The sequence below is a fragment of the Molothrus aeneus genome, chromosome 13, assembly GCF_037042795.1.
Source record: "Molothrus aeneus isolate 106 chromosome 13, BPBGC_Maene_1.0, whole genome shotgun sequence".
Taxonomy (NCBI): Eukaryota; Metazoa; Chordata; class Aves; order Passeriformes; family Icteridae; genus Molothrus; species Molothrus aeneus.
The window spans coordinates 9,765,727-9,789,758 of NC_089658.1; the positions used below are offsets into that span (position 1 = coordinate 9,765,727).

Here is a 24,032-nt window from a genome sequence, read left to right on the forward strand (position 1 = left end):
CCACTTTCTCGTCTGCTACAAGCTATTTACTCATCAAGTAGAGGCTGCTACTTACAGCAATCAGTTAGTAAAGGCAGTGAGGAAATCTCAGAGTACTCATCTGCCCCAGCAGACAGCTGCATATTTGAATAAGAATTTGGCTTTGCCTCCATTGCTTTTAACTAAACCCAAAATAATAGTTCAGTTTGTAGCAGATTAAATTTAGAACCATGAAAAGCAGAGACACATAGAGCACTTGAATGGGTTTGTCATTAAAAAGTGCATCCAAATGCAAGCCTATTCTTTTTACCTTCATTTTTTTTCCTAAAGGTGATGAGCATGGTGTCTGGCTTTGGTCCTCTCATAACAGCTGGCATCTTCTCAGCTACTCTGTCATCAGCTCTAGCATCTCTTGTCAGCGCACCCAAAGTTTTCCAGGTAAAATTAAACCATCCATTTCTTTATTCTTGGTTTTACTTCAGAGACAAAGTTGAACTCTGTGTGCCAAATGTAATGTATATTTAAGCAACATTGACACATGTGGCAGGAAGAGGCAGGGAAAACAATATGTAGAGTGTTTTTCAGCAGAAAAAGACAGGTCTTATCATCATACAAGGGAGATAATGTTGCTTTGGTCAGAGCTCAGCTTTGCTGCAGGAGCAGTGCCTGACATAAAGAACTTCAAGGGTACTTTCAGGACCACTTCTGTTTTCTTACAAAAAGCTACCCTGTAAGCACAGGAGCCCTCAGATCCCCTAGACTCAGGTGCTGTCAGGTGTGCTCTTAACAGACTGTCCAGAAGCTGTCTGGGCAGCAGCAACGAGGACAGACTGGAGGCAGAGAGCATGGGAGAGATAAGCTGTACAAATCAAATCAAGCCACTGATTTATGCTGCAAGTTCTCCCAGTTTAGACTATATTTAGTTATTTAATTACCTTTTCATTTAAAGCACTGAATAAGCAATAAATGCCTGTGATTCTATTTCCCATGATATAATAACCTAGCAGCACATTGTCTTATCACCTTATTTAAACGTTCATATGCCACAGCAGTTGATGTACTTGAAGCACTGAGATTTAACTTTTGTTTAGCAAAAGCCTGGAAAGCTGCCACTCACAGACAGTGACTGCTGGTGCAAGAAAGTGCTGCTTAATAGAGTTATGTGCTGATTTTCTTACCAGGCTCTTTGCAAGGACAACGTCTACAAAGGGTTAGAATTCTTTGCCAAAGGATACGGAAAGAACAACGAGCCTATCAGGGGATATGTCCTCACCTTTGCAATCGCCATGGCCTTCATTCTGATTGGTTTGTATAATGTTACACAGCTGCCATAGTGTCATGCCCTGAAATGACACAAACTCACACTATAATACAATCAGTAGCTGCAGTTTGGAAAATTTCCAGTCGGGTAAGCTCTGATATAAACATAATCCAAGTCCCAGTAGCAGTTCCACTATTCCTAATGAAGGCAAAAAGAAAGCAGCAGGGATTCCAGTGCCTTACCACCACCACAGCCTCATTCTCCAAGTGTGGAGTAGCTGCAATTCCTGTTCACTCTGCTGGAAGAGGGCAGTGCTCAGAACTCTATCAGAAATGGCAAAGTCACAATCTTTGAAAATGGTTTTCCAGTTTATATTGCACATAGCTCTGAGGTAATACTTAGGAAGCCTATTCTGCCCAAGCCTTTCCCACAGTCAGCTCCAAAGCAAATTCCAGTTTACCATGACTGGTAAAAGAAAATCCCAGCTACCACATTTAGGGGTGCAGGGATTGTTATCAGTTTTTCTAAGATTTGAAATTCAAACTCTTACAGTAAGTAAATAGGATGTCTAGTAGAGAATTCAGATTCCCACTAAAGTCATAACTACAAGTATTGTTTTAAATGCATCCATCCTGTCAATTATCTATTTAAAATTCTGAACTTTTACATCAGATCTACATCATTAAGAGACAGTATGCTGAATCACAGTATCAAGGATAACACTGCATAGCACATAATGTTATTAAAATCAGGATAAGCAGACATAATTCATATGAATGAAGGTAGATCAAGGTGGCCTTCAATTAGTAATACATGAAAATACCCAAGCTCTTCCTGGATGATAAATGCAGACAATGTTCAGATTTAATGCATCATTAGGAAACAGCTAGCCAACAGCCCAGGAAACTGGTCCTCTGTCTGACTTGTGTATGTGTCTTGCAGCTGAACTGAATACCATTGCTCCCATCATCTCCAATTTCTTCCTGGCTTCATACGCTTTGATTAATTTCTCCTGCTTTCATGCCTCATATGCAAAATCTCCAGGTGAGTCTGTGTTCAGCAGTGATTTAAATATGGGCTTTATAGTCTGATCTCTGGAAGGTTTAGACTGTATGTCAGAGAAAATTGCAGTATGCATAAAGTATCTAAGTTATGTGATCTGATGTCTTATTGAACATGATATTTTATTTATCTCCAAAATATAATGGCTCTAAGTCCTTACAATGCCTACAGTCATACAGGATGAGAAAGGTGCATCCCACTGGAGAAAAAACTTCTCCTCAGAGTGATTTTTTTTTCCCCTTACTATTAAAAAATGCGTGGGTAAAAGCTTATTGGTAAAAGCTTATTCATTGGTCAACTCTGGCCAATGAAGCTGCAAGGTACAGTGGGGAATCATCACTCCCTTCTCCAAACCTACAGCAAAACGTTCAGGGAGATTCCTAAGCACAGTAACAGTGCTACAAGTGATGCTGCCTGGAGGGGAACATGCAGAGCAAGAGCAGGTCCATCAAACAGCACCAGCACAGCTCTGCAGTGCCTAGAAGCAGAATTGTAAAGCACAATTGTGAAGCACAATGAGGTCCTGTTCAGGGGTAACTTGAGATCCTCCCACTACATTTGCAGCAAAGGAACATTCTGGCTGTCAGATTTGTGCATTGCCACAGCAGAATGATTCTCACCATCTCATGAAGGAAGGGGTGACACCTTCAGGAATAAAGTCAATCAGCTGAGCAACACTGGTTTGGCACACAGGAAAGACAATTTCCTGCTTTATGAATTAGTTATTCAATTCAAGAAGCAAGGAACACATTTTTGATTTCCAGTGTGAAGAAACTGTAGTAGAGACATAAATGCCTGCATCAACTTCCTTCCTATAGATCTGCAAAGTGCCATTTGTTTAGAGGGCAGAAAAGATGAGCACTTCTGCTAATTACCTGCACAGCTGAACAAATGCAGATCTGCTCCATGCAGCTTTGGTGCTGAGTGCCAATTACCTCTACAGATTTCATCTGCCTACATCTGACTCTGCTCTGCCACTGCTTAACATTTCAGACAGAACTGCAGCCATTTTCCTTTTCTCATTTCCTCCAGTTAATTTCTGCCAATTCACAATGATAGATTACAATAATTGCAAGGCTGCAGGACAGAAAATTTCTTCCCAGCAGGTCCTTCCTATCCCCTCATTACAAAGATGATCCAAGATGGGGTTGCTCAGCCTCTTGTATCGTCTGTGTTCCAAAGTCTGCTCTGTGGAACACCTGGCAGAGACCTGCAAACCATGAAGGCTCAGCGCTTGCCTCATCATTTTAATTGGTAGCAGGGGACGGAATCAGTACTGCAGCTGAAAAGCAGCAGGAATAATATCTTTTTAAAGTCAGTTGCAGATGATTTTATTTTTCTGCCACAAGGCCAGGCAATCTCCAAGTTTAAGACAGGTGAATTTACAGTATTGGGATAAATACTCCTCTCAGCAAGTGTTTAGCTACTGATAATAAGTTCTGTGTATATGCATCAAAAGTATACAATCATCAATTACCTGGAGTTACAGGTAATCTCCTTCTGATGTCCTAAAATATTCTGAATAAGCTTTAATTTTGCAAATACATATAAACAGAAGAGCTACTTCTGACAGAGCCTGAAACAAACTGCACATGGGATTTTATCCACAAAAATCATGGATCACCATTTTATCAATATATTTTATGTTCTTCCAATTTCCTCAATTCTCTTTAAACAGGTTGGAGACCTGCATTCAGATATTATAACATGTGGGTGTCACTTTTTGGAGCCCTGCTGTGCTGTGGGGTGATGTTTGTCATCAACTGGTGGGCAGCTCTCATCACTTATGCCATTGAGCTCTTCCTATATATTTATGTAACATATAAGAAGCCAGGTAAGGCCAAACCCCACTATTATTACATGTACATGTTGTGCTCTAGACTGGATTTTAAAGGAATTAATTCTGCTAACAGAACTAGAAATTATTTTCCCGTGCTATCTTTATTTAGAGGGAACTCCAAAGCATCCTGTTAAACTTCATGTAATACAGATTAAGTTGATAGTCTGGTGACTGCCTGTTTAACAAGCAGCTCCAGCGTGGTTCAGGGTTTTCTGTAAACATTTCAGCAGACTGGTTTATTCCCACCACATCTTTATGACATTTGGGCTTTTACTTGAGTAGCACTCAATTTTTTTTCCACCCACACACAAAACCTTACCTGAATTTTGCAGTGCTCTTAAGCTGACTCATGCTGGGTCCTCACTCAAAATGTAAACCTGCTGCCCATTATACAATAAAAATGCAAGCTGAATTACTTATGAACTGATCATCCTCCAGCACCTTCCTACAATTCCCCCATAAATCAAGACAGATGGGCCCACTTTACTGCTGAAAAAAAACCACTTAGTAGCTCAGCAAATCACAGGAGCTGTCCTCAAAAACCTGTGTCCTGTTCCAGCCAGACAGTCTGGCTATTCATATCGAGGACAAAACTAACCCAGGTCCAGATTTAGGTGCTAACCACCTGAATTACTTCTGCAGCAGAAAACATGAAACAAAACCAACAAATAAAAGAAGCACAGTTCCCAGTAACAGATGTACTTTTATTGGAGTTATCTTGGGACAGCAACACCTGGTCTGAGACTGTGTTATTGTTTCTCTTGCTGTTGCCTGTCCTTCCTATCTGTGCTCTCTCACACCCACTGGGATGGTCTGTGCTTCTTTCCCTGTAAATGTATCATCAGCTGCAGGAAAGCACACCCATCTCCAGTCAGTTGTCAAAAACGTTCCAGGATTTCCACCCTTTTCTTGGATATTGCCAGGGTCCCTAATGCAAAGCAGCACATTAAAGCTTGGTTAAATTAGCTGAAGCTGCTGTACAAAAGCCCTCTGTCTCCTGCTAAGAGAGTGACTTTTGTTCAGCAGTAATTTACCAGCAACTGGAGGGTTCAGAAAAAACTAATATTCCTCAGAAAAGGTGCCTTTACACAAAGCTCCACTTAGTTGCACTTAATATTGCTTTGTATCTTGGCATAACAGGACTTTATCTGCATTCATGTAGATCTCAAAGCATAGAAAGACATTTCTTATATGTCTGCACTGACCAAACAGCTGCACAATAATGAGAAAATGTGTATATGCCAAAATGGGCTTTGGAGACCAATTTTTGGCCTATACAGTAGAACACAGCAAACTGGCACCAGCAATGTTCCTTCCTACTGGTTTCATTTGCACGTCCTGGAATTCCCCACCACATACACGACTCGGGGCTGTCCATTTTCTAATGGGAGAAGGACACAAAGTTAACGTAACAAATAAGAAAATAGTTTTCAAGCAGGGGAAGAACATCCCCTGCAACATTTAAATAAAGAATGAAACTATTTACTTGCATGGGGTTTTCTGCATCACACAAGCAAAACCAATCCCTTCTATTATGAAGCACAAAGAACAGATCTGTATCTATGAAGTACAAGAGAATATACTCTGCTCTTCATAGAGAACACCATTGCTCATTTTTGCAACAGAATGTAAGGAGAAGCCTGTGGTTTAATGTGCATTATTTATCTTTATCATATGCAGAAGTAAACTGGGGCTCCTCTACCCAGGCTCTGTACTTTGTTAATGCCTTAGACAGCGCTCTGGCTTTAACGACAGTGGAGGACCACGTTAAAAACTTCAGGTAAGATTTCTAGTGAACACTAGAATGGCTTGTCCTGAATCTGCACATCAGCCAATTATACACAACCTCTTTTTTCCCCACCAGACCCCAGTGCTTAGCATTAACAGGAGCTCCTATGGTCAGGCCTGCTCTGCTGGACATCACCCACGCCTTCACGAAGAACAACGGGCTGTGTATTTGCTGTGAGGTGTACACGGTAAGGGAACTCAGCCCACAACCTGCACACCCAGCACCAGTGGGGCTGCAGGGCTCTGTTCCACATCCCACTCTCACCCAGCACACAGTGCTCCCAGCTGGGGCTGACTGGCAGCTGTGCACGCCACCAAAGAGATTTGCACTGAGAATCAATTTCGTCATAATTCGTGACACGAAAGTTATCGGCTGATACAAAGCCCGCTGGTAAATGCCTCACTGAGATGCATTTCAAAGTTCACAGTAGGTGAACCAAAAATTGGTTTAAAGGGGAAAAAAAACCAACATTACAAGGAAAGATTTTAGGCTTAGGAAACAGAAAACCCCCAAACCACAAAATCTGAAGGGTTATTGTGTGACAGTCAAGTTACCCAGGTTCTATTTTCAGCTTTGTCACTGATTTGCAGAGGTGGGGATTGGCAAGTAATTCAGTTCTCTTTGCAGTGGTTCCTCCCAAACTTTTACAATGCTAATTTTGAGGATAAATATGCTCTTCTGAGATCTAAAGAGAGGAGCAAAGTGTATTTCTAGATATAAATACACAGCAAATGATGTATCTTAGAGGATGGAGATCTAGTCTCTCATTAGGATAGAACAAAAATAGATAGATTTGTAGTGTAGGGAGAAAATGTATTTTAAATACTACAGTGCCCTTTTAATTTTGAGAGAGAGGAAAAAAAACACAACAGCTTATGGCATTAAACGTGGCTGCAGAATTTAGATAATAGAATCAGTCCAGCCAAGATAATGTATTCCTCTATAGCAGTAAAGGAATAATTCATTTGATGCTGCCACACTGCAGAAACAGAGTAAGGAAGAGCCACATGTGATTCTTCCCAAATCAAATAGATCTATAAAGAATGAATGGTCCTAATTCTTCCCTACTATAATTATTGTTCGATTTCCCAGTGAACTCACTAAGCATAGAACCAATCCCAACAAGATCCTGAGACTATGCAGCTTCCTAAAGTTAAGTTTCAGCAAGTTTTCTGAATTCTTAGGCATGTTTCTCTAAATATTAGTACTTTCTATGGAGAACTGAGATTTCATTCCTGTCAATAAAAAAAAACCCAAACACCATTTTGTTAGTATAAGCTTTTTAATTGTTTAGGGGGGCTTTCTAATTATTTCTTCAGCAACTTAAGTGAAATTTAATTTCCTTGGTAATAAAAGTGTGACAAAATGAACCTTTATGAATTGCAAAATTGTGGTAAAAACCAGATGATAAATTTCACAATCACATTGAAGAGCAGCCTGCAATAAATATCACAACAAATGCAACAAGACTACTCAGCCATAAATGTAACACCCAGCACATTCTGCCTCAAAAGCTGACATGCTGTTAGCAATGCATAAAGTTTTGAAACACCATGCCAGACAGAATATCTTCCATTCTTTTCTTCCAAAAGGCAGCAAGAAACATTCCAGAAACATGGTGATACATAGCTCAGAAATGGACAAAATAAAGATCACAACAGAACCTAAAGATGATTTCAAGATTACTTGTCTCTGAGGCTATGGCTGCATGTTGGCTTGAACAGTCTGAGCTTTAGTGAAAGGGACTCTGCTTTTACTCCCTGCCTACATGTACAATACTTCTTCAGGGTTAGTCCTCAGTCTGCAAATTCACTGGACTCCTTGTACAATTGCACAAACATTCCACAGGAGCAAAGGAGGAGCAGGGGAGGACACAGACAGGCACCTGCGAGAGGGGTGGGTCTGGCCCCTGGGCCAGCAGAAACACATTGTGCAAGCCAGTTACAAAACCACCTTCAGGTGCTTTCCTTTGAGAGACAGGGAAGAAGGGCAAAACTTGTCTGTTTCCCCTCCTCACTCACAATGAAACATCAAGCTTATTGTTCAAGTTATTATTCCCAGCTCTTCATACATCCAGGATCAATCCTTCTTAAGTTATATCGAAGTTCTGTGACTTGGATATGGATTTTTTCCCATTAAACTACCAGATGACCACAGAAAGAAAACTAGCAACAAAGGCATTTGCATCTTTAATTGCATTGCATCAACTCTTTTCTCTAATGTCAGTAGACAGGAACTTAACCATGTATATTTAGATCTGCTGAGACTCTTTTACATAGTCAAGCCAGGGAGGGACTTTATTCACTCCGAGCTGCTTTATCACACCTTAGATGTTTTTTTAAGATGTTACAATCCATAGTACTTCTTCCTTCTGTCAGAATGACTGCATTTAAGTAGCATTAACAGCCTCAGCCCTCTCAAACAGAATATGAATAATGTTTGCAGCACAGGTATTTTCAAAGGGCTGAATCTCTGTGGACCCTTTTTGGAAAGGTATTTTTCTGACTCTCCATTTGCTCCCACAGCAGACTAGGTAACTCCTTCAAAATCACTGTGTGATGTACAATACAAAGCCTTCATAATAATATTTTACTGTATCATGCAGGGCCCACGCAAGCTGTGTGTTAAGGAGATGAACAGTGGCATGGAAAAAAAGCAGGCCTGGCTCACAAAGAACAAAAGAAAAGCCTTTTATGCAGCAGTGGCAGCTGACAGCTTCAGAGATGGAGTCAAAAGTCTACTTCAAGTAAGCTTTTTGTTTACAGAACACACAGGAGAGTGTACATCAAAGCATCCCTTTATGTGAGACATTATTATTTGCTTGTGAAGAAGCTTTACATATATATGGGTAATGTTATAGACAGAAAGGGGGTACATGTATATTACATTACAGATTATTTCATAAAGATCTAGTTCTGGGCTATGGAATTATGAGACAAGGCATACTGATACTAATTCTCTCCTAAATGAAAGAGACACTATTATGAAAAAGGAGAAGCATCTACAGGGCAACATATCAATGTCTATGCAGCTGACACTTGATACACTTCAAATCACTTCTATTGTTTGGTATTACACAGCATATTAAATATCTGAGAATGTTTGGCACATTTTCTGCAAATATACATTCTCTGCAAAGAGCGAGAAGGTCATTTAAATAAAAGTCTGCAATATTTTTCTATTACTCTAAAAATGCAGGAGATCATTTCCAACAGTCCATTTAAAATGGCCGTAATAAATGAAAACAGTGTCTCTGTGCCTTCTTCCCATCTCCTTTCCTCTCTCATATACATGAATATTTAAACATATAGGTACTGACACAAAATACAGAGAAAATTCATATCATTTTCACAAAATACACTGCTGAAAAAACAACAGTGCCAAGTGAGACAGTAGGGAGCCAACTAAGATACTCTGGATAAGTCACCCACTGGTGTCCTACCAGGGCTCTTTGTACACTTGCTGAATGGACAGGACAATTGAGCGAGATTAAATGCTATTAATAAAGATCCCTTTGTTCTGTAAAAGCCTCACAAAGACACTTCATCTTGAGCTTATACATTGTCTCAGTAGGAGACCTTTGTGATGTTTTTGAGAAGTGCTACAGTCTGATGATCTCTTCCTTTCCATTACTACATAAGCATTATTGACAAAGTCAACTGCTGGACCCCAAATAATTCCCTTCCAGCAAACAGAAGGATAACTATATCATCATTATTGCAACCTAAAGACATCAGCAACAATTGCTAATTTCAACATAGAAGTGCTACTCAAAAACCCCACCAAGGTTCCAAGAGTTTTCACCTATTTTCTGTTTGCTAGTAGTAAAAAGTTGGCAAGTGTAACAACTTTACAAGCTGTGTTTTGTGTGTCTCCACCTAAAGGTTCCTAATACACTGAATATTTAGATTTCTATGAACACTAGGTTAGCTGAATCTAGATCTGACTTCCCTTACTTGTCCAAGTTTTAGCATCCAGAACCAGCTTTGAAGGCAAACGAATATCTTGCCAAACCATTTATTTTTCCTGTTTATGAACCATAATTTAATCTACAAAGCATGCTCAGCTGATTTTGGATCATCTTTTGAAAAGAACACAGCAACAGTTTCCAAATTCAAGGCAGAAAAATATTCTTAGGAGCCTATCCCTTCTCTGTGTATCTGAGATGTTTTAAGAGACTACAGACCCACTTCATCTACTGAGTATTCCAAAGCTGATTAAAGCTTTGTGACATTATATCAGAATGAACATACAAACAGTTCTTGAACTCCCTCTTGATTCCAAGTTATTGAACCATTTTAATGAGAGCATGTCAGAAGAAATGCAAATGAATGCTAATTTAGCAAAACTACACTTCTGTCATCTAAAATAATTTATAGTTGGAATGATTTAAAGCTAATCTTTCTGCTTTCTGCATGGGTATGAGCACGAAGGGCATTTATGAAATGCAATCTAGTTGTGTCTCCAGAACATTACTTCAGTTATCTTTTGCCATTACTTTTCATTTACAGTAAAAGCATGTTTGTGTATCTCCCTCAAGCAGTGTTTTAATATTGGCAGGCCTCAGGCTTGGGCAGAATGAAACCCAACACCCTGGTGATTGGATTTAAGAAGGACTGGAGAAGTGCACCTGCCACTCAAGTTGAGAACTATGTGGGCATTATACAGTAAGTCAGCTCAGTACCTCCTTTTTCACTCCTCTTAGACAAGATTAATGTAGCATTTCCATAGAGAATTTCATGTGTAGAAACAATGCAAGGACATAGGTACAACAAACCTGGGCTCACACATCCTAGCTCTGTGGCTGAAGTTATTGTCCATCAGAAAAGGTTCATGGGCTTCCCACACCTCACAGGATCTGCTTTGCAAACACCTGGCACCATCAGAGCTGATCTGGCTTGACAATGCTGAAGAAGCTGCACTGCTGTCAACAGTGCTTTTGCAGAACTGTATTTTCCCATTTTTAGTGGCCAGGAGCTCAGAGAAAAACAATGCTAATGTACATACTAAGGGAATAAGAGAACATCATGGAATTCTTCTTTTAAGCCTAAGAGACAGAGGAAGAGCTTTGCTTTAAATCTCATGTGTGCCTAAGGCTCAGCAGCTCTGTGGGTTGGGATTTAGCTAGGAAACAAGTCATTTTAGAACAGGCTTCTCATAGATGCTTGCTCAAAATTCACTTGTAAAGCTGAAGCAAGTTACAGAGCAACAAAACCCACCTTGGCTTTATTATTTCCTCAGAGAAGGCAGAAAAAATTACCTTATAGCAACCTAGTTCCTAAAAAAGTGCTGTCTGAAAGACCCATTTCAGGAATAGCTGATGTGTTCCCATGCCCAGTCAAACCTTTTTTTTAAATGAGGGAACATAAGTACTACAACTTTATCTGGGACAATTCCTTCTGCAATTTTACCTAGTCTGTCCTCTCTGTGAACACTTTCACTGATCTTTTCAAAATAGCTTTCCTCATCAACATGCACAAAGTAAAACCACGTTTACTCTTCCTTTTCTTTCTTTCCAGTGATGCCTTTGATTTTGAGCTCGGTGTAATTATCATCAGAATTAGCCAAGGGTTTGATATATCTCAGGTCCTTCAGGTTCAAGGTATGTAGTGACTCGACAGCTGAATATCTCTGCTGGTTAGATGCACAGCATAAGGACTCTGACACTCACAAGAGTCACCATCTGCTTCCTAGAATAGTTCCTACACTCACAACTTCCACAGTTCGTCCTTGCTTGTGCAGTTTAAATCCTGCCTGAAATCCTTGCTGATCACTGGCAGTGACAGGAGTCCAAGCCTCACACATTAAGGGGCTCTGCACACCAGAGAACTCAACTCCCAAAGCAGTTCCAGCACAGGCACAGACTAAAGCAATAAAATCATATTGTGCCACAGCAACCAGTTACCCTGCTGCAGATTTCCTTCCTGTTCATGGCACAACTCCTCTCTCTGCCTACCTGACACCTCTGGGACAGACAGGAAATGGGAAGCTGCACTTTTGGTACCATCTCTGTGCAACTGAGTCCCACAGAGTTCCCACCCCTACAAAAATCTGAAATCCGCAGGGAACATCAGCTCTCTCCCCCCTTTCTGTTCATTCTTCCTTAGGCTAGCAGCACATATCCCAGGGGGGAAAGGGCAACTCTCCCGCCATTTCGGGAGACATGCCTTTGTGTGGCAAAGGCGGAACGGTTCCCCAGGGCAGCTCTCCCCCGCTCCTGTTTGCACGGAGCAGCCGGGCCGGGCCGGGCCGGGCGCTCCCGCTGCGGCGGAGCCGGGCCCGCGGCTCTCTGCTGCCGCCTGCTGCCCGCCCGCCGCCATCGCGGGATCGGGAAGGCGCGAACCCCCCGGAGCAAAGCACACGCAGAGGGAAAAGCGCCAGAGACCCCTTTAAGGAACAAGGGGAGATGAACACTCCCCCACACCGGCAGCTCGATGTGCTTGGAGACCCTCGGGGCAGAACTACAGGGAGTCCAAAATAATCAACCTTTTCTTCACCCCCGCTGATTTCTGAGAGGGATCTCGCTATCTCTGCCTGATGCGAGTCAGAAACTGAGTGCTCAAAATGTACAGTCATTGGAACACCTGTAAAAATGCAGTGAAAACAACTCTGCAATCTTACAAATGAGCAAATGTTTTCCAAGTGTTGTGACACAAGGAGTAAGAAAGAATTAAGGGGGGAGCCTCTAATACAAAGAAATGTTTTGAAGAAGATGCAGAGTCATTGCAGTGGAAAAGAATGATCATTGTGTTCTCTTATACTTGGTACAGCATTCTGTTCAATAGAAAAACTGAAATTTTAGTTTTGAATAACCATTAAGTTTGTAGCTATCACCATGTCTAATAATCAGAGGTATGAGACTGTCATTAGTTAAAAACTAAAAGAAAGTATAATGTTTCTGTTGGCAACTGAGTGCTAAAAGAGCTAATAATGTCTGGCTAGCAAGGGTTTATTCTACTTTTTTAACACAATGTCTTAAATGAACTTACCTCTCATTTAGTTAATTTATTACTTAAATAGAAGATTTCCTTATGAAAAAAGTTTTCTGCAGGCAAATGCCTGAATCATATTAATTAGTGCCTTACCATAATATATTCCACAATAACACATGGTATTTTTTTCTCAGCAAAAGCATAATAATGCTAAGATTGAATTGTTCTTTTATATTATTAAGTTTACAAAATTAATTGGCTAAATCTTATATCTTTGCAACTAATGCTTAAAAAAAACCAATGAAAAATACTTCTGCATGGAGAATAATTGCATATTCAGGATCCTTATGTATTTCTAAGAATCTCAAAGTACAAACCATGAGACTTTGTTCTAAGAAAAGAGACCCACAGGCTAGAACTAAATACCTCAGCTTCCTCAGTGTAGGAAAACAGCTTTCCTTATGTCTTTTCAAATTCTTGGCTAAAGAAACCAACTAAACATCCACAAAAATAACTCAATAAATAATATCTCATGCAACTGTAAAATGTCATAATACCGAATTGAATTTGGAAGAGACAACCTGAGAGCAGCTGGCACACTACAGTGTTGTAGGCACAGGCATCCCAAGCTAGGGCTTCCAGAGGTGAAGTTTGCTTACTTCTCCCTACTTGTTTGGAAAGAAAAAGCATTTTAAGAGAAATTTTCATACCAGGAGCTTTACATTGTCTACAAAGTACCACAACAGCAATTACATCATCACCATTAGCTCAGTAAGGGATTTAATTTAAAAGACAGCAATTTCTTACCAGTTCTCTTACTTTTTCTAATATACAGAAGAATTAGAGAAGCTGGAGCAGGAGAGATTGGCACTCGAAGCCACCATTAAAGAAAATGATTTTGAAGAAGGAAAAAGGGGTATCTGTGGATTCTTCAAAAAAGCCAGCACATTGAATATCTCAAAACACGAAACAAAGGGTAAGTTCCAAAATGACAACTCCTCCCCAACCATTCAATGCATCACACTTTCACCAATATGCAAACTGGAATTTACTCCAAGCCAAAACCTCCTGAGCCACACAGAAGCCCCTGAAACAGAATCTCCCTTGTGCAAACCGTGGTGGCCAAACCCTGTAACACAGCACAGGGACATCCTCTGCTCGCAGAACACGCTGTCTGCAGCACAACCATTCCCCCTCATTTCATAGATAAACTTCTCAGTTCAGCTAATCTTCACTGCTACTTGACAAAAACATAACATGGTTATTAAAGTTTGAGGAATTCAGAACAAGTTGGTTGAGGGGGTTTTGGGGTTGTTTTTGTCTTTTTAATAGTGTGTTTTAAGCTTTTAAACAGAAAAAAAGCTTTTAAGCTTTTTTCCCTCCTCTCTAAAGAAAATAGGAACATATGCACAATAGGCAGGGAACAAGCATTCTTACTTTACTTAATATACACACACAACCTTAGTACACAGCTGAAAAACAGGTAAAAATAGCACTGCTCTATAGTCTAAGCATAATTTCATAAGAATGCACAAGTGAAGGTGGTAAAAAGTACTGAAAGTACATACACAGCATACTGTCAAATAACTAACACATTGATGTGTAGGCGATGAAGTCAATATTACATTTCAGATATAGTGAAATGATACAGACCCAGTTTAAGGTCTCATTTCACAACTGCTAGGCTGTAATGATAATGACCCACCTGAAGCCATGCTTGTACACAGACATGTATTTTGAGGGTTTGCACCTGCAGAGACAATTACATCTGGCTGTGCATGCAATTCCCACAGGTGCCAGGAAGAGCTACAAACTGGGAATATAAAATGCCATTATTCTTCAGCTGGCAGGCTTCAGTTGATTTTGTTTCAGTAGAACATATTTTATGACAATTCCAAGAGTGCCTACCCCTGTTTCAACTTCCCTTTTTGATTTAGTTGAGAAATGCAGAAAGTAAATACATATTACACATTTTGGCTCTCTGTATTAGATAGATTATGTTAATAAATAGCCCCACCTCTCTGTTTTGTTTTGATGTTCATACTCTCCAGAGTTGTTCCATCTCCCAGCAGAGATGCTAGAACTGTAGAGGAAAGCCAAAAACTGCTTTGGAACTATCCTGTATACGCTCCAGAAACACAGGAAAACCAAACAAATCATTTTCAGAACCTTGCAGACCAGAGTAAAACCTCTAAAGAAACCTGTTTGTTCCACTTAGAATACTGCTCTGACACCATCTCTTTGAAATCATTGAAAGAGAAGCAGTAATAAAGCCAGAGGCCTCAAAAGGTGGAATGAGAGAAGGTACTGTTAGTACAGAGTCAGGACTGCATCTTTTAAAGCCAGCCAAGCAAACAGCAAGAACCAAAATTTATTTCCAATTGTCAGTGGCCATGTCAGCATAGGGAAACAGCCATATGTGCTTGTGTTCTCCAACTTCCAGCTTCACCCATCCTAGCCCTGCACCCCATCAGCTCATTGCATCCACTCTGACTGAATCTTTCAGGAAGCTCCGTATTTTACAACACAGCTGAGCTTGTAAATGATGCAAAATGACCCATTTACTTCTAAAATCTATCAGATATTCCCCAGTTACTTTTTAAGGCCCCAGTGAATTTTACATTAACTAAAAAGAGACAGAGAACAAATAATCAAGTAACTCTTTTCAAAATGTTATAGTCTAGGGACAATGTGTTACACAAGCTTTGGTTTCTGTGTATATGAGAAAATTAAAAGTCCAAAGCATCTACTCTGTACCTTTTTTTTCAGATGTAAAGGCCAGAAATTATGTCAGAAACATTCATTTTCCTGAAGTTTTCCTTCCATTGGCTCCCTAAAGCTACTTATTGCCTCACTTATCAGACATCCTTCCACATTTTTTTCTTTCTCATTACAGAGAGTACCATTAACACCATACAGTCAATGCACGTGGGTGAATTCAATCAGAGGCTGCTAGAAGCCAGCACTCAATTTAAAAAGAAGCAAGGAAAAGGTACAATTGACATTTGGTGGCTGTTCGATGATGGAGGTAAGGAATTTGAGTAAGAAACAGAGGGAGAGAGATTCCTGTGTTACCAAATATAAAAACAGACTTGGGAAGTTGAATAAAACTGCTTTTTATTAAGCTTACATAATCAATTTTCTGTCAGGATTAAATGTTTTAAAATTAAATTACATCCAACATTGCTTAAGTGAAAGATGTAATTTTTACCATACAATGCACTAACTTGACATTCCTCCAATTTTCTGTGTTCTTCCAGGTCTAACAATCCTAATTCCTTACATTCTAACTATCAGGAAGAAGTGGAGGAATTGTAAATTAAGGATCTTCACTGGAGGAAAAGTCAATAGGATTGAAGAAGAAAAACTAGTGTAAATATAACTTTATTTGTCTCACTTGTTTAAAGAATTAGAATGAATGCTGAATATAATGCATATACAGCAGGAAGGTGAGAAATTTTCAGCACAACTGGTTTGTTGTACTGTGGGCAGCATGAAAAAAAAATGTACTTGATTGAAAGATGTTAAGCTTATGGCATAGCCCTTAAGGCTCTGCAAATGGTGATTACCAAAGGAAACTCACATCCAGCACTTTTTCCCATTAATAGCTCATATTCCCTTCTCTGAGAAGAGCAGTCTACACTCTGTAATGAGAATATAATTACTTTTATGGGATTTACATGAGACTGTCCAGGTAACAGGAAGTGAAATTGCACATGAAGTTCTCACGTGCAAATAGCATAGACAGATAACTCACATAAATGTGATTTACTGTGGTAAAATATAAAGAAGTTAAACAGCAAGTTAATCAACTTTAAGGCCAAGTTGATTTTACTCAGTGTTTTAAAGAAAGTCTAGGTTTCATAATAATCATTTCATAATCATTTGCCTTTGAGCAAATGAAAGGTACTAATACAAATTTATTTTTATCACCACTGCATGTAGGACCTTTCCTTCCTAAGCACTTCACACATTACAGCACAGCCATTTCAGCACCAGTGGAAGCAGCTCAGTTTGGGATGAAAGTCAGTGACTGCTTAACAAAGAGCAGAAGCACCATGTAGAAAGTTAAAAACAACATCTCCAGCCAAAATTCCAGTGGCAAACAAGTGAGAGGGGTGCAGGGACAGGAGTTAGAATCACCAGCTTCACTAGGACTACAACACAGTGCTTTGGAAAGGCAGCTGCCACAGAGTGTTCCTTAAAGCAAAAGGGAACACATAGAACAAATTTTACTCCACTGTGGTTCCCTCAGTTTTAAACAGTAGCCTAAAGTTAATGTACCTCTGCAGAAGACATTCACAAGTGTTTGTACAAACAATCCTTATAATTAGGTAAAACAGCCCTAGAGCTGTTCAAGGACCTGCTGGGAAGTGTTCTCTGCCCCAGTCCAGAGTCTGCCCACTCTTGACTGCTCAGGACTGCAAGCAGGCTCCTGAACCCCCATGTCACCTGATTTTGCTGGAAGTAGGAAGTTTTGACACCAAATGGGATTTGTCAAAACATGACAGTTCTCACAGAGGCAGCTCTGAAATACCCTGCATACCCTGCTTGTCCTACAAAGGCCAGAGTAACCAGCATGATCAGGACACCTGACAAAGACCCAGCTTGTCCCCAAGAAAATATTATGTGTCTGTATTGCTACCTAAACACCAGCATTCCTCGGAACATGGCCTACCTGCCACATGCAAAAGCCTTCAAAGAGACAAATCTGGGCTGGGTGATTCCTCCCTTCCCTAGGTAGATCTAATACTAAATCATCCAAGTACAATTTCAGCCATGTATTTTGAATTCAGAAGTCAAATTTAACTGGACTTTTACTAGCATGTAATCCCCCAAATATTAAAACCTTTTCACAGAAGTTGAGATTTCGCTCTTTATTGTGTTTAAAACAGGGATTGCCATCAGGGACATCAAGACTTATACAAGCTTTTTACGTAAAAAAAGGTTGTATATGTTCTTTTTATATAAATACATGAGAAGAAAGAGTAAACTCTCAGGTCATAAACAAATATGTATTTCTACCATGGTTTGCTCCTAGGAACTCTCTGACCTTTTCAAAATCCAAAGCTAGCTATTCTACCAAAAATAGAAACAAAAAAGGAGGTGGGAGAAGGAAGTGTGGGGAAGAACCACAAGATCCCAATCATGGTTCAAACAAGGGCAAAAGACCTAATTAAACCTCTCTATCCTCAACACAAACACACAAAAACCTATAAACTATTCCTTCTGCCAAGGAAAGGCAGAAAAGCAAATTAATTTTTTATGAACATGTGTAAAGACAACATGCAAGTAGATCAATATAAATTCATAAATGAAAAAAGATGAAGATTCATTAAGTATTGGACCTTCAGGTCCAATATTTTGACCAACACATACACTACCAGTACTGTAAAACTCCATCCACAGCATTCTGACAGTAAGAGAGTAACAGAAGCCTTCTGTAAGTATTGGAGAATTCTGACCTACTGTATATTGAATATTCTTCCTTTCTAACTCAAGCCTTCGGGAATACTTAAAGTACCAGTGTTTTCCCAAAATGTAAACACCCTGCCCTCTCTCTGCTATTAATTTCTTTTTATTTTTGTGATTTTCATCAATCATCAGTTAAATGAATTATGGTACAGCAATCATATTAATCCAGTTCTGCAATTACAAACTGAAACACTAAAGCATTTAAAGTAATTTGTCATATAGTCAAAGATATAAAATGCAGTTGTCTAACTCATTTACAAGTGTTCTTTGATATAAGGCACTCCAAAGTACAGTGATAAAACATTCTCTCTTTTGTTTTCAGGATGGCTTCACTCCTAAGCAAATTCAGAATAAAATTTGCTGATATTAATATCATTTGTGATATCAATATAAAGCCCAACAAAGAGAGGTAAGAAGCATTACCAAATCCACTATTTAGCAGCCAGCCTTTATCTAGAGCTTATTTCTTTTATGTTGAAAACTAAAAGAAAAAGAAACAACAAAGCACAACACAAAATAACACTGTCACTTCATTGTAATCATTTTCTAACTATCAAGAGCAGGAAAAAGAAAAAGGTTTCTATGGACCATTGGAGACTTGACTGGAGAAATGCAACTAAAGAATATAAAGGTTTTATAACTAGATACCTAAAGTCCCCTTTCAGTGCTCTCTTGATCTCTCAAGTAAAATCTTTTAATCATATAAAGAACTGTGCAATACAAATCTTGTTTTTCCTCCAGTACAATGCAGTGATTTTACATAAATAAAAGCTACCAAAAAGAATTAATATCTGGCATTAACATAAAAAGCCACACGCATTTGCTGCATCAGCACTATCTGAACTGAAAAAGTGAGTTCTATGCAGACACTTGCTAGACAGACCATTGGATCTCTCTTCCAGCTGGAGCCCCATCTATTTAATGAATAATAAGAGGATTATCACTATTTTACATACTGAAACAGACAGTGAGGATGTTGACAAACAATGACAGCTTAGCAACAGCAACACTAAATGTTGCATATCACAGCCTTTAACCCATCTCTTGGCTTCCTGGCCAAACAGCCAAAGCCAGCCTGTGCCCAGTCTGCCACTTCACTTCACAGCAAGGCCTGTCAGCACCAAGTGCTCAGAGAAATACTCAGACTCACACCCATACAAAAGAAACTCCCTGAGGTCTCTGTGCATTTTCAACAATGGGCAAGCAAGGAAGTACTGAAGGACAATAAGGTTCTCCAGATGAAAACATTCAAAAGTTCAAGAAACAACTTGAAATTTAGAGAGAAAATCTGAACACAGTTCCAAGTCCACATATAGCAAAAAAACCTACAGTGTTTCCTTCAGCCCCATGTAACAGGCAATTTGTATCACCTGTTTATCCATTGCATTAAAACCATATCAGTGAGGTGATTGGTCCAGTTAGTGCTGAAACAATAATAAAATGTTCAGTATTCGTGAGGAGACCCATATTGTTAATATTAGCAACCAACATACTGCAGTTTGCAGTTACTCTAAAATTCATTTCAGTATTTTTGCTAGAACCAGGACAATGCAGAAAATTTTCTGCTAAATGCAGTGTTTAATTATCCTCAAATAACCTTTTAATTATTCTCAAATAACCCAAACATACAGAAGTGGCACAGCTATAACTTGGGGCACAATGTAACAAAGAATAGTTAAAGATTTTGCATGTTTTTCAGCTATAATTATGATCAGTGAGGCCCGTCATCCACAGTGACTGTGAAATAAGTTAGGGAGTTCATACCCTGCAGCAAGGCCTCCTTTGTAATTCCTGTTTCAGCTGGAAATTCTTTGAAGAGATGATTGAACCATATCGCCTCCATGAAAGCTGCAAAGATATGACAACTGCTGAGAAATTAAAGCGAGAGACTCCATGGAAAATTACAGATGCAGAGCTGGAAGCATTCAAGGAGAAGGTAAAGCCTCACCTACTTTTTTACATATCTACCTTTTCTTACCCTCCAGATGTCTGAGGCGATTAGTAAGAAAAAGTGAAACAGCAGATATGGCATTAAAAACACGACATGTACAAACCTGTATTTGATATTTACAGATTGAATTTCTATTGTAAACACTGCAGAGGTGTGTTATGATTGCATTATTGAGCTCTCTCAGACCTTGGCATGTTTACACAGTATTTTCCAGGCTGATGAGAAGCCCTGCCCACATCAAAGCCAGCCAGATGAAAACCACCTCTGAACCAGAAGCCACACAGTTACTGCACTGAGCCTCAGCTAATTGGGTCTGCTGAGGTTTATTAAATGGCTCCACTGTTTTGGAGCTTGAATCTCTTAAAGGGTGCAGTTCCAAACATTCACCACTTTGGGCCATTTAGAACTGAATCCAGACACTTCAACTAAGCCAGAAATTCCTCCAAAGGCAGGGTTGAGCATGAATTCTTACCTCAATGGCAGAGTGAAGACTAAACCAGTCTACCACGCAGAAGCTCTCCTGCAGCTCTGAGGAACTTCAAGGCAGATGCTGCTGATCCACTGAGTGAATTACAGCCCAGTCCGCTCTTTACATTTGTTGGGAAAATACCTTTTTACCAATGAACCACCAGGATTCATCAGGCCAGTGACAAAAAGATGCAAACTCCTTTAACCTTAAGAGACAAGTTCTCCTGTAACTCACAGAGAATTAATCTAGCAATTTTAGTTATGGTTCCTGTGGAATTAACATGAGTACATTGGGAGTTTCGTTATCTCCACTTTATGATGCTGGTAACTTCCTCAACAGAGCAAGGATTGGGACTCTGAGCTCAAAGCTGCCAAAAGTCACAGCCTGGCATATTAACATAAGCAGAAATCAATGATGATTTAAGATAACACACTACACTACCCACTGCAGCAGCTGGGAAGCAGACTGACTGCTCATGGAGCTGATAATCAGCATAAGGTTATATAGTCAGCTATGGGCAGAAAACCTTAGAATTATTCTCACCTTAAATTATCAAAAAGTGAGAGTCAGAGCCCTTAAAACACCTCAGTATAAAAGATAACAGGAATATAATCACAGACACTCACATGCAGAACTAGTGAGGATACAACAGAAAAAAAAAATATGTGATCAGGCATGGTCTTGTCTAGGTCACTAATTTAGGAACCAGAAAAATTCCTCAAAAGTTGAAGAGAGTCAGCAATATTAAAATACCAAATTACTCTGTAAAACAAGAACAGCAACAAAAAGTTTAGCTTACACATCTCAAAAGACATGCCCCTTATCTTCAGAAGTAGGGCAATTCTGGGAATTTTACAGAGGACATTAGAACATTTACAATTTAACAGATAAAAACCTGGCAGCACAGATAAAAGGTGATGTTATAGGATGATTCTCATGAGGTAACAGCTGGCTACATTATGAGGGTTCTTACCTATATAGTATCTACAAGAACAGTGACATTTCTGTAGAGAAGGAAAATTTAAGATCTGAATGGAGAAAAATTTGCTTTTTACTTTCTCTAGGGAAAGAGAAAATAATTTACAAAATCAATTAATATACATCTATCTTACATAAACCTGTCCTGGTCTCTTGTTCCCTGTGACTCGTGGTTAACCCATAAAAACATGGAGGGCTTGAGTTCAATCATAAAGTAAGTTCAGTACCAAAATAATCCCCCAGGAAACCTTACACAGGAGTGAACCATTCAAGTGGCCCTAATATAACTACACCAATCAAAAAAGTGTGGCTTAGCCTCATATTTTGCCATGGCTGAGACCCTGGACCCCAGAGCAGACCTGGCTTCCAGTGCTGCCAAAGCAGCAGCAGAAAATCTTGCAGGCAAGGGGGAGTGTAGAAGTCCCTAAGCCACCAGAGCTGAGGATCACTGACCTGACTGATCTTTTTCTTTTCCTGGTGTGTTTAATCAGAGCTACCGCCAAGTGCGTCTGAATGAACTCTTACAGGAGCACTCGAGAGCAGCCAACCTCATTGTCCTGTGAGTTGCAACATTTTTGTTTCTAAGAATAATGTGGAATGGGATTCTGGACTGGAGCTACAGAAACCCTTGTGTTAATTCACTGAGCACAAAAGTAATCTTTTAAGTGCCTTCTGGAGGACTTGCATCTGGACTGATGCTTCTCTGGGACTGCACTGAATATGAAACTTTCCTGGTGATGAAGCAATTGTATAAAGGAAAGGAGGCCACCAATAAAATTGCCCAAAAAGGCCCTTTCCAGAATTTGAATTTTTATTTACAGACACTTTTTTTTTTTTGTACACAGCTTCAATAAATTGGCTTGCACTTGTGATGCACAGATAAACCTCTACAGTTCTATTAATTCAGTCTCAAAAAAAGGGGTGGTCATGTAGTGCTTACCACAAATTGACCATATTTTAAAACTCCCATCTCACAGTAACTGCAGATCAGAAATTTGACTGATGGACTCCAAAACTGTGCATGTGTTGCATTTTTATCCTTTTTTAAAAAATCATACTATTTGTGAGTTTTATAACCCTAAAAATAGTCTTTACCAGTTTAAGGCTACAATCAAAAAGCAGCTAATATCTAGTACCATCAGGTGAGCAAAGGTTTGCAAATTAAGGCCTTATGATATGAAAACTCTAATCTTTTAGAGTAATTATATCAGAGTTGTATATGAACAGTGATGTTTTCTGCTTAGTATTTAATGAGAAGCCTGGGCTACCCCTGCCTTCATAGTGATAATTTTATTTTTCCCTCTGTCCTAACAGGAGCCTCCCTGTGGCAAGAAAAGGAGCAGTGTCTGATTACCTGTACATGGCTTGGCTAGAAATTCTCTCCAAGAACCTTCCTCCAGTCTTAATGGTCAGAGGCAACCACAAAAATGTACTGACCTTCTATTCTTAGAAAAACATCAGTGCCTGGAATATGCCTTGCTTGATTCCAACAGCTACATTTTTAATGGCAATGGTTCCTCAAAGACACACTCATTTAACAGAAGTCTAAAATTTTCATAACTGACAGGGTTTTTTCCATAAATCCAAAGCAAAGAATTAGAAAAAAAATCTAAATGGTCCCTGCTGGTGCTACACTCCAGTACAGGCAAAAGAAGGAAAATCTACCTATATATATGTCATACGAGACAGCAAATGTTTTGAGCACACAAAGAAGAAATTCTTCTGATTTTATAAAGTATTGAAAAAATCTTGGATATTTATCATAGAAAGCAAAAATTAACTGTGATAAAAGAGAAAGGATTAACTCTAAATAATTTTTTCAAACTGCACTATCATAGTTGCTAATAGGATTCAAATGAAATGCACAAACTTGTGAGACAAAACCTGTATGGCATCCATCAGGTATAAGTCCTGAACTGATAGAATGCAAGTAGAATACATGCAATGATTTTTGATTGTAATATTGCCAAATTAGGACCTATGCCTACAGCAGATGCTTTTACCTAAAATGTTGTGCTAATTTAAATTAATTCAAATACTTCTAATTTAGTCACAAAAAAATTATATGTATAAAAATATGGACTTTATTACAAGACTTGATAATGCATTTTCAAGCTCTGACATGCAATAGAATGTGTGATTGAAATAATTAAATATTTTAAGTAAATTTCACAAAAAAAATGGTAAAACATTAGATATTCTGACAATTTTTGCTATGAATGTTAGGGTTAATATAATCTGACATTATACATTGGGATAATATGTACAATGATTTATGTGATTAGAAAACAAAAAC

At 39.2% G+C, this 24,032-nt stretch overlaps 1 protein-coding gene across 2 annotated transcripts in view; it reads left to right on the forward strand.

Annotated features, from left to right (window-relative positions):
- SLC12A1 (solute carrier family 12 member 1) overlaps positions 1-23,432 on the forward strand; it is a 41,484-nt gene extending 18,052 nt beyond the window's left edge. For both annotated transcript variants that reach the window (XM_066559167.1, XM_066559166.1), the window contains exons 11-26: positions 310-417; positions 1,161-1,284; positions 2,183-2,284; positions 3,981-4,136; positions 5,823-5,922; positions 6,007-6,118; positions 8,537-8,677; positions 10,492-10,598; positions 11,451-11,533; positions 13,699-13,839; positions 15,760-15,891; positions 16,124-16,235; positions 18,661-18,747; positions 20,139-20,274; positions 22,228-22,295; positions 23,051-23,432. In XM_066559167.1, the coding sequence (XP_066415264.1) occupies positions 310-417; positions 1,161-1,284; positions 2,183-2,284; positions 3,981-4,136; positions 5,823-5,922; positions 6,007-6,118; positions 8,537-8,677; positions 10,492-10,598; positions 11,451-11,533; positions 13,699-13,839; positions 15,760-15,891; positions 16,124-16,235; positions 18,661-18,747; positions 20,139-20,274; positions 22,228-22,295; positions 23,051-23,186 (1,845 nt within the window). In that variant the 3' untranslated portion in view covers positions 23,187-23,432. The remainder of the gene's footprint in view (positions 1-309; positions 418-1,160; positions 1,285-2,182; positions 2,285-3,980; positions 4,137-5,822; positions 5,923-6,006; positions 6,119-8,536; positions 8,678-10,491; positions 10,599-11,450; positions 11,534-13,698; positions 13,840-15,759; positions 15,892-16,123; positions 16,236-18,660; positions 18,748-20,138; positions 20,275-22,227; positions 22,296-23,050) is intronic.
- The last annotated feature ends 600 nt before the right edge of the window (positions 23,433-24,032 follow it).